The sequence below is a fragment of the Oratosquilla oratoria genome, chromosome 15, assembly GCF_046742065.1.
Source record: "Oratosquilla oratoria isolate Oo_2021 chromosome 15, ASM4674206v1, whole genome shotgun sequence".
Taxonomy (NCBI): domain Eukaryota; kingdom Metazoa; phylum Arthropoda; class Malacostraca; order Stomatopoda; family Squillidae; genus Oratosquilla; species Oratosquilla oratoria.
Genome location: NC_134791.1, coordinates 31497492 through 31509571, shown reverse-complemented (window position 1 = coordinate 31509571; position 12080 = coordinate 31497492). Strand labels below are relative to the sequence as shown.

At 38.9% G+C, this 12080-nt stretch overlaps 1 protein-coding gene across 1 annotated transcript in view; it reads right to left on the bottom strand.

The window, feature by feature from the left end:
* unc-5 overlaps window positions 1-12080 on the bottom strand; it is a 256136-nt gene that overhangs the window by 64972 nt on the left and 179084 nt on the right. Inside the window, exons 5-6 of the mRNA XM_076198739.1 lie at window positions 5204-5363; window positions 3391-3515 (exon numbers count right to left, since the gene is read on the bottom strand). Of these exons, the coding sequence (XP_076054854.1) occupies window positions 3391-3515; window positions 5204-5363 (285 nt within the window). The remainder of the gene's footprint in view (window positions 1-3390; window positions 3516-5203; window positions 5364-12080) is intronic.

The following is a 12080-nucleotide window of genomic DNA, read 5'->3' as shown; positions in this document are numbered from 1 at the left end:
TGACGACTTTAGACACCCCTCGGTGTAAGCTCCCCACCGTTACACAAGACTGACGCGGTGAGCATACAGAGTTTCCACTACTCACGTTAATAAATTATATAGAAAAATAGACAAAGCAAACATAAGGTTTACTTTCTGCCTCAAACCACAGCTCAGCCCCGTACTTCCCCCTCTCAGTAAATCAAGCAGACGGTATAATATCGCACAAGTATGTATATAATTTTATACCATATATCACACACTTTTGGTCTTTTATCTGATTCCGCTCTTCACAGACGGCTCTTCCTAACCTTTGACTACTTCTGGGTGCCTTTATGTACATATACATACACACATACGTGTATATACATATTACATGTATTTTGAATTTATGTAAAACATACACCCATATTGTACTGTATACAAAAGTCCAAGGTGATTCAGCGACCTCTCCGTGACCTGATCTGACCTGACCCTTACTTTCACTTTCAGTGAGACGAAAGTTCACTGTCATTGTTCCCACAATAATTTTCCTCGTAGGGGGCCATGTATAAGTTTTCCTCTATTAGGTGGTGGAGAGGTAACTCTTCTTTTCAGTTCTGTAGGAGGTATAAAACGTGTATGCGCACACACACATACAAAGCGTGTATGCAAACATACACACACACACACATATAAAGTGTGTATGCACACATACATACACATACATGCATACACATATAAAGCGTGTATACAAACACATACGCATACACACGCATACATACACATACACACACACAAGTGGAGACAACTGTACATCTGTTATACAGTATATATATATATATATATATATATATATATATATAAAGCGTGTATACATACATACACACACACACACACACACACACACATCCATGCACACTTACTCATTTATATGACTGCGTAAAAAATACCAATTCACTTTACTACCGAAGAGACTACATGCAGGACAACAAATAAATAAAATAAATAAATATATAATAATAATAATAATAATAATAATAATAATAATAATAATAATAATAATAATAATAAATAAGTAAAAAACAAACAAATAAATGAAGTGCCACTCGGTTACGGAAGTGGCCGAGGTACTTTGCTACGCGCACCACAGGACAATTGTCAACACACTGAATAGAGAATCTAAGGGAAAGGTTTCCAGCAAGTACTTCTTTTGTGCGGCACCCACATCAAATACTCAGAGCGCCTAAGCTACTGGCACTGTGTCAACTCTTTTTCTATTAATGGAATTATCTTTCTTATATAAGCACAGGCTTAATTTCAAGTCATCATAGCATAAGTGATTGGCAATGCCAGTTTCTAAATCATTCCTGTTGACTGATTTATCTAATGCATTTTTCTTCTAGCGATATGGTCTACTACAAGGGACAAAATAATTCCCCACCCTAAAAAAAAAAAAAAAAAAAAAAAAAAAAAAAAAAAAAAAAAAAAAAAAACACACAAAAAAAAAAAAAAAAAAAAAAAAAAAAAAAAAAAAAAAAAAAAAAAAAATTGATCTGCTTTAACAGAGCTTGTTTCTCTATTCTAATTTTCAACTGTTTCCTAGTCTGTCAAACGCGGTATTCCTCGAAGTGTCAGTATGGGCTGGCTTAGCCCCCACCACCTACTCACCCTCACCCTCCGGTGGACTTCCAATGAAAAGGTTCTTAGCAGTGCCAGAGTTCTTTGAGGCTACTTTGATGTTGAAATTAACTTCATTAATTAAATATACATACATACATACGTAAGAGCGCCGTGGACTAACCGCTACAAAAACAGCGCCATTCCGCCCATGGTACACATTACCAACTCAATTCAATCTAGTTAGAATTAGGTAACTTTGTACATTATCAGTGTATCACTGTAAACTCAATAAACCGATAATAATAATAATAATAATAATAATAATAATAATAATAATAATTACTATTGTTATTCATTATTAATATTATTAATATTAATATTATCATTATTATTATAAGTATTTTATCATCATTATCACTATTATTATTACATACATACGCATGCATAACATATTAGCCTTCCACTGAGGTTTTTAATAGCAACTTTTCTCAACTATTTTAATGGCGGCATTAATTTTTAGTATATATTCATACATACGTACATAATATTATGCATACTTCCACATACCAACATACACACATCCTGTAAAAGGCATATATTCATATATATGTACGTTTATGTATATATGCCGTAACATATTAACATATATTCATGTATACATTCATCCATACATCCTAACACAATACATATATTCAGCATATATACATAATATGTATACATAATTCCATATATTAACATATATATTAGTATACGCATATATGTATCTATAATGTCTACATAAACACACACCTCCATGTATTTATGCATAAACACACGAATATAATACAGATACATAATATATACATCCATGAACAATTACCGTAAATATTATACAAGCATATATACATCCATAATGTCTACATAAACACACACACCTCCATGTATACATACATAAACACACGAATATAATACAATAATATATACATCCATAAATACTTACCGTAAATATTATACAAACACATATACACACACACTACATAAATACAAAACATACGTAAGCTAACTGGATGCATTTCATCAAAGCCCCCCTTGTTTCAGCCTACAAGAATGGACAAGCCTTCTGACTACAAGAGTAAAAAAAAAAGACATAAAGAGCAATCTCGAGTAATAAAAACAGATGAGGTGGAAAGGTTTCTACAAAGGAATGCCTCAGAACCACATTGGCCTTTCGCAGGATCCCTTTTTCTTCTTCGTCCTTCATTCTTCTCCATCTCTCTCCTTCCTTCCTTCCTCCTTGTCTTGCAATTAACCGCACGAAGTAGTTTGGGTTAAGTATGAACAAGATTGAGATCGCTTGGTCAGGAGGCTGCATCAGATAGCCCAAACCTATTCTGCAGAAGCCTCCGTCCGTCCCACCTCACCTCCCACCCCATCCTGGACGATTAAAAACGACCAATCATTAACCAGGCCCAAAATCATAAAGCCAGAATACGTACTAACCTGACCTACCCTGTCTCCGATCTATGTTTATACATCTTTCGTTGGTGGGCATGTCATACAATCCTCTCCTTCTTTCATTATGTTAGCTCTTTTGTGTGAAGAAAATTGCTACAACAGAACAACAACAGAAGGAATATTCGCTTAGTCGGGCATGGTATAGCATGGGTCAAAATCGGGTGTCCTCCTCTACAGTGCTTCTTTTATTCTCATCCCTACTGACAAGTCTTCCCCCCGTCTCTTCAGGGCATAGCGCTCAGGGGAGCCAAACTGTAATTGCCCATGAAATGATACAAAAAGAAACGAACACAACAACAGCTGAAAAGAACTTACCGTAGACGGTAATAACGGCCGTGTCCGAAACCCTCCGCGCGGCCACGTTCTCGGCTACGCATGTGTAGTTGGCGGAATCGGAGAAGCGTGCCGACAGGATGAGCAGGGAACCCACGGACGAGATTCTGGGGGTGAGAGGAAAACGGAGATCGATACTTTCAAGAAGTGGAAGAAAATTGCTGTGACAGAATAGGGAGGCAATTTTTCGGACACACCACCATGATATTTCGTTACAAATATAATTTTAGTTGTCGAGATATTTCGATACTATACAAATATGGTTTTAGTTGTTGAGAATTTCATGTAAGTCTATAAACTATAGTCCCCTCATAATTAAGCTGATCGTTTGTCAATAAAATAACAATAATGCAACATCAACTAAATATACATTTTCATATCTCAAGTTTGGATGTTCTCTTTACGTGTGCGTATACAGTGATGTAACTAAGTCGTTGATTAACTACCGTATATAGTTCTAAGCAATAATAATAACCAACAACCGACAACACAAGTTTAATTAAATTCTGACTAATCAGAACAAAGTCAGCGTCAGTAGCAATGGTTACGTTACTGTGAAACCACAAAACATCTTGTCTGGATTAATCCAGACCTCTCCTCCCCTCCCAGTCGACCTAAGTGGTCGTCACATGAATTTAATATTGTAGATAGAAGAGCTAGAATTTACTCTCCAAACAGATTCTCTTGAGAAGACTAATATCCTCTACAGTACAACACTTAAGGATGTTTTTCCTTCCTTCTCCAAACATAACGCTACTGATAGTTCATCTCATTTAAATTTCAGTTCAAATAAAGTTATCGCTGAATTAAAAACAATCTATTTTTCACCCTACTATACATACATACATACATACATATATAAATAAATATATATGTATATATATAAATATATATATATATATATATATATATATATTCATATATATATACTGTATACACACACACACACACAGATATATTTACTCATCCATTTTACTTTTTTCTTTCCATTTTTTTAAACGGGATGTTTCATTTGGGTAAGTGGTCTGACCCATTTGCGAAGTGGCAGAATAAAAAAAAAAGACCGACACTAAACAATTTCATCCTGATTAATAACAGGATTGAATGGAATAATCTATATACCATTTGGAACAATTCAAGCTAGTAATTGAAGTTCCCTATCCATTCCCATGGACCCTGGTCGGCTTAATATACATTTTAAACGTTAAGCTCATTATAAGCTTACTAAATGTTTGTATCTAGCATTACGTTATCTCTTCTATGGACGGGGTGACAGTGGTGGTGGGTATCTTTTACGCTATGGACGGGGTGAAAGGGAATTGAGTGGGATTCTCTGGTTTGATTTAAATCACCTGGCGGCAAAGTAAGAAGTTAGTCTTAAAAACGCATCAAAATGGGGTTTTCATCAGATGAATAAAATCATCAAATGTCAGGAACAATAAGCGACCTAAGTCATCAAATGGGGTCTATTCCATTATCACGCAAACAAAAAATAAAATCTTTCTTTTTTGTGTTTGAAAGATACATTCTTTTTTCTATGGAATAATTACATTAGGATCAAGTTTGGTTAGGTTAGATCAGGTTAGTTTATGTTGGGTTTGGAGCTATTGGACAACGTAAATTTTACGCACACACACACCCCAACTCCCCTCCCACGAGAGTTGGAGTAACAACTCGCAGCGCAGTGATACTGAAATTATTTCAACCCTGGGCGGGATTCGAACCCGGACCGCCCAGTATCACTAGAATTCCACCGTCACATGTCTGGTGTGCAGAAGATGACGTTCGGACTCACTTGTAGTTGAGCTGCGAGTCGACGTCCAGAGGCTGATCGTTCTTCAGCCAGGTCGTAGTCGGTGGCGGCCTGCCCTCCGGAGGAAGACATCTCAACTCGATCTCCCCTTCCAGAGGAACGGACTTGCTGTACGGATGCTCCACGAAGTGTTTCCGGAGAACTGCAACAAGGGAAGAGAGAGAGAGATTAAAAAAAGAGAAAGAGAGAGAGAGGGGAGTTGTGAGTAATGACTCTCAGGCATCGGATGAACAGAATACAAATAACATCCCAAAACACTTACTGTATTATATGCGCGTGAGCGCATATGGGTGAGGGTACGTGTGTGTGTGTGTGTGTGTGTGTGTGTGTGTGTGTGTGTGTGTGTGTGTGTGTGTGTGTGTGTATGTGTGTGCTCGCACGTGTGTGTGTGTGTACGTATGCTGGAACTATGACTCATAACATTCTCAGGGCTCAAAGTGAGATATAAGAGTAATGCCTTACACCACGCACCCATCTCATTGCTAAGGGATAGTAGTAACATTTTACAGTATAACGGACGAAGCTTTCACATAATGAGAGGGTCGTAATCTCAGTTACGCTCTTGTGTGTATGTATACATATATATATATATATATATATATATATATATATATATATATATATATATATTGTATTGACATAATTATACTTTACAAGAAAGAGCTACACTCGCGAGTCCCGTCTCTCAGTCTCCATCTGCCAAACTTGACTTTAAATTCATCTGTCAATTTCGCTTCGACCATTTCCTTTGTTAAGTTATTCCAAAAGTTGATGCAACTGTAGCGAAAGCTATGTTTCTTGATGTCCTTCAAGCAACTTTTCTTCTTCAGTCTTTTTTTCTGTGACCTCTTGCTTGCTTGTGTGTGTGTGTGTGTGTGTGTGTGTGTGTGTGTGTGTGTGTGTGTGTGTGTGTGTGTGTGTGTGCGCGCGCGCGCATGTGTGTGATTCACCATGGTCTTGGATCACGTGTTGGACTCGTGATAGACAGCAATTTCCCTCCCAGAAGAGAGCTCAGAGCTCATATATGACCGATCTATGGGTAATGCTGTGACCTTACACGCACACACACTCCAAATTCCGTGCCCACGAGAGTTGGAGTAACGACTCGCAGCGCAGCGATACTGAAATTATACCAGCCCTGTGTGTGTGTGTGTGTGATTCACCATGGTTTTGGATCACGTGCTGGACTCGTGATCGACAGATATTTCCCTCCCGGAAGAGAGCTCAGAGCTCATATATGACCGATCTATGGGTAATGCTGTGACCTTACACGCGCACACACACCCAACTCCCCGCCCACGAGAGTTGCAGTAACGACTCGCAGCGCAGCGATACTGAAATTATATCAGCCCTGTGTGTGTGTGTGTGTGTGTGTGTGTGTGTGTGTGTGTGTGTGTGTGTGTGTGTGTGTGTGTGTGTGTGCGCACGCGTTTCTTTTATGTATTCGCCCTCCCTTGTGACTTAAGCCTGGGAATTTGTGCTGTGGTGTTTGTTGGGCAAAATCCTGATCCTCGAATTGAGTCGAGCAGGTTCTGAGCTCAAGTATTTGAGGGTTTAGCCTAAGACTAAGAGCTTTGTTTATGACTGGTCGTGCTTGAGTCCTTTCGTTGTTGCGTACTTTGCGAAAGCGCTTGTACATGCTTATCGTCATGAAGCGCGCTTTCGTGATAATAATAATAATAATAATAATAATAATAATAATAATAGGTTTGTTGAGTTTACAGTGACACAGTAATACACTGACAATGTACAATTTGAGCTAATTCTAGGACTAGTTTAAGTTGAACTAATGATGTGTACTAAGGGCGGAATGGTCCTGTTCTTGTAGCGGGCAGCCATCGGCGCTCCGATGGGCACAACTTTGTTGTTGTGTCTAGTAGAGTGGCGTGGTGTGTGCAACTGTGTGTATGATCATTTTCATTCTGTTCAAGCGGACATTTATCAAACACACCAGAAAACAGGATTTCATCTTTGCGTCTTCATTCATTTCCACAAACATGTTTCAAACTGAGTTACTTTAGATCTGGGGGAACGCAAGGGTATTTTGGATAATATTATAATAATATATTTATTTATTACTACCTCTTCCCGTACCCCAGTTTGGTCTACACTTCTCTACCCCAACGATGCTTCATCAATGCTCCTCTGTTCGTGAGCATGGTTTGCTTGTATAGCGACTGAGAGTATAGATGACATGAACACAATGAAGTTACAGATAGATCGTGGCATGAGGCTTTCTGTCATCTATAGTAGTTTCGCAATAGAAAAATCGTGTCGACAGGAGACCTTTTGGTATATGTCAAAACAAAAATTCAAAATAAACGAAGAAAATATAAACTATATACAAATAAATGAATACGTAAGTCGAAGGTTAGATGACAAAAGAAAATAAACAAATAATAATGTAGATATTTTCGTTGATGAACAAACAAGTTAACAGGCAAATGAATAAACAAACAAATAAATACATTTATGAGTAAATGAATAAATACACAAATAAATAATAAATAAACGGATAAATAAACACATGAATAACGTATACAAGTGATTACTGTTCATCCATTAAGTAACAACGTGAACTCGAACGTGGAACTAGCGCAAGCCACTGCGGTGGATGAAAACGCTTTAAGACCCAACTCTCAACCGAAGTCCACGTTCAAACAGCCTCAGGACATTGTTCCTCATCAGATTTATATTCAATATAAACATTTTCTTCCCCACTCCCTCCAAACTGTTGAAGGCTTCTGTATTTCTTTTTCTTTCGGGGGAGATGTGTTGATGTTTCGGGTATTGCTTGTTACTTGATATCAGCAGAAAAGTCAAGGATGGGCTATCTCTTAGCTGTACGATCTTTGAGATGCAGGTATATATACTGTACATATAGATATATATGTAGAACACGGACACGCACATAAACGCACGCATACATACTTATATATACATGCATACATATATACATACATACACACACACACACACCTCCCGGCTGCCACTACGGCGGTCCGGGTTCGAATCGCGCCCAGAGTTGAAATAATTTCAGTATTACTGCGCTGCGAGCTGTTAATCCAACTCTCGCGGGCGGGGAGTTGGTGTGTGTGTGTGTGTGTGTGTGTGTGTGTGTGTGTGTGTGTGTGTGTGTGTGTGTGTGTGTGTGTGTGTGTGTGTGTAAGGTCACAGCATTACCCATAGCTTGGTCATATATGAGCTCTGAGCTCTCTTCCGGGAGGGAAAAAGCTGTCAATCACGTCACGAGTCCAACACGTGATCCAAGACCATGGTGAATCACACACACACACACACACACACACACACACACACACACACACACACACACACACATATATATATATATATATATATATATATATATATATATATATATATATATATATATATAAATATATATATATATATATATATATATATAGCACACACATATATGCAGTGAATGCTGCCGATGGGCACATGTGTGTGTCTGTGGACTGTACACGTCGCCTGTGTATTTGCACCAAAGCGTGAATGTGCCAGCGATGGTTCGTGGCCGGCAGTGGCCGCCCACGAAGAAGACGCGCACAGAGCCTCCGGTACAGAAACCATAATTCCCCAGGAAGGTCGAACTGTCTATATCGCCGTCAACCCGACTTCGGGGCCTAAATGGCGCGCGTGTTATGCGTTGCCTGGCCGGACATGGCGTGTGTTGTTGTGTGTGAATACACGTACGTACGATACACGCAGAAGGGTGCGTCTTGGGCCGCGAGCTCGCTCGCTCGCTCTCTCGCTCCCTCGCCGCTGTTGGCGAGGCTCCAAGCAGCAGCGAGGATTATGGCCAGCGCGAGCGAGCGCGCTCGAAAAGGGAGCGGAAGTGATTGATGAGGAATGGAGGAAGAGGTAGCAAGCATGGGGCTTATGGGGGAGAAGAGAGAGAGAGAGAGAGAGGCCGATAAGACAAATAAATAAATAAAGATAAGAGAAAGTTGAAAAGGATGCTGGAGGATAAGAGGAATGTGTGTCGCTCATCCATCCTCTCTCCCTTTCTGAAGATATATCACGAAATGTATAGAATGAGGGTTAAAAAGAAAAAAAGAAACTGCGAGAGAAATGGAGAGAGAGAGAAAGAGAGACAGGGAAAGGGAAAGAGGGAAAGAGGGAAGGTATAAATATAATTTTGCACATATATACATGTATGTGTGTGGGTATTTGTATTGTACATACAGACACACACACACAAATATTAAATATATATATATATATATATATATATATATGTATATATATATGTATATATATTATGTATATATATATATATATATATATAAATATATAGTATGTATATATATATTATATATGTACACACACACACACATACACACACACACACACACACACACACACACCCACACACACACAAACACATATATATATATATATATATATATATATATATATAAATATTATATATATCATTATATATAATATATAATATATATATATATATACAGTATATACATATATATATATATATATATATATATATATATACATATATATATAAACAGTATATACATATAACGACACAACACATATATACATTGAGCTCTGGTTTGTTGCTTCTTTTGTGGAGGCTATTCTCCTCTCTCCCCTCTCCCCGACTGTGAGGAGAGCAGCCAACTGCTGGTCGGATGAAGGAAGGCCGGAAACACTTTTTTTTTTTCTTCTTCTTCTTCGTCGCCGCCGCCGCACGGATAGTCCTAGGCCGAGTACGCGACGGAATTACATTTTTTGTCTTTTGTAGGCACGAAGGAGAGCGAGGAAGACAACGATGATAACTATGAAAAGGAGGATTATGATGATATAGAGGATGATGATGATGATGATGATGATGATGATAATATAGAGAAGAATGATGAGGATTATTATTATGATATAGAGGAGAATGATGGTGATGATGATGATGATTATGATATAGAGGAGAATGATGGTGATGATGATGATGATTATGATAATATAGGGAAGAATGATGATAAGGATTATGACGATATAGAGGAGAATGATGATGGTGATGATAATGTTGAGAAGAATGATGATGAAGATTATGACGATATAGAGAAGAATGATGATGAGGATGGTGATGGTAATATAGAGAAGAATGGTGATGAAATTTACGGTGATATAGAGAGGAATGATGATGGTGATGATAATTATTATGAAGATGATGATGGAAGATGCTGCTGCTGCTGCTGTTCATCATTATCATGAGAAAGAGGAGGAGGAGGAGAAGTATTTTGTTGATGCTAACTAGCGTTTCTATCCTTGGTGACAATATAGGATCGAAGGGGTGGAGCCGTAGAGGCTGTAAATAAGAGCTAAGGGCAGCAAAAAACGAGGAACAGTAGAAACGCAAACTAATTAGCATTCTTTTTCGGGTGGAGGCTAGTCTTCTTTTAAAAAAAATAAAATACGTGATTCTATTCTGAAAGGGAAGGGGGGAAAAAGAGGAAGGAGGAGGTAGAGGAGGAGGAGGAGGAGGAGGAGGAGGAGGAAAGAGGAGTATGAATTAGAGGGAATGAGGGAGCAAAGGAGAGAAGAAAGAGAGAGGGACTATAGGGTGAGGTGGAGAAAGAGGAGGAGGAGGAAGAGGAGAAGGTGGAGGAGGAGGAGGAGGAAAGAGGAGTATGAATTAGAGGGAATGAGGGAGCAAAGGAGAGAAGAAAGAGATAGGGACTATATGGTGAGGTGGAGAAAGAGGAGGAGGAGGAGGAGGAGGAGGAAGAGGAGGAGGATAAGAGAGCGTAGCTGGAAGAAGAGGAATGTTATATGGATGAGGGAAAGAAAAGAGGATTGGAACTACACTGACGAAGAGGAGGGGTAGGAGGAAGAGGAGGAAGAGGAATAGGAGGAAGAAGAGAAAGATTAGGTGGTGGTGGAAGAGGAAAAGGAGGAGGAAGAGAAGGAGGAAGAGAGAATGAATACTGAGGATTTGGAGAAGGAAGAAGAAAAGCAAAAGGGAGAAACGGAGGTAGTGGAAGACACAGGAAGAAATGGAGGAGGAAGAGGAGGAGGAGGAGGAGGAGGAGGAGGAGGAAGATATACTCGTAGAGAATACTGAGGACTTGGACGAGGAAGAAGAAAAGTAAAGGGAACAAACGAAGGTAGCGGAAGAGACACAGGAAAAGGAAGCGGAGGAGGAGGAGGAAGAGGAAAAGGGGGAATGGAGCAAGAGGAGGAGGAGGAGGAGGAGGAGGAGGAGGAGGAGGAAGGAAGGGGAGGAGTGTAAAAGTGAGGTGGCCTTATTGTTGCAAGGAAGTGCTTTTGACATCAGTGAATCCTTGAAGATCTCCTTCCGTTGTTTTGTAGACGGATGCAGAATCACGTCCGACAGAAACTTTCTGGGCAATGTCGTCCCTAAAGTGGTAGTTTGGGATCTAATTCAACACATCCGGTTTATTTCACTCTTGCCTCAGTTGATGGGTCTGGAGAATGGCTTTAGTTCCCCTTACTAGCAATTTACTTCCACCTGTCATCATTATAAGTATAGGTGCCTTACGCTAACTAGGAGATTTATTGGACTCCGAGAAATCGGTTCAGAAACTGAGGAGGTGTGTTGGGTAATAGCGGGGGGATTATCTTGGAAAATGGAGAATTCTGTAGAAATGAATGTTAGAAACCTGAGAAAAATAAACAGACTATTCGTGGATATTAAAGAAGAGAATCTAAACAAAGTTTGTGTAGGGTATACTTATTTATTTTATTTATTTATTTATCTATTTATTTATTCGTTCATTTATTTAAACATTTCTTAGTTATGTCCATTTTTTTTCGGGAATTTTCAGGTCTCGTTCAGGCACTTCGATTATATCTA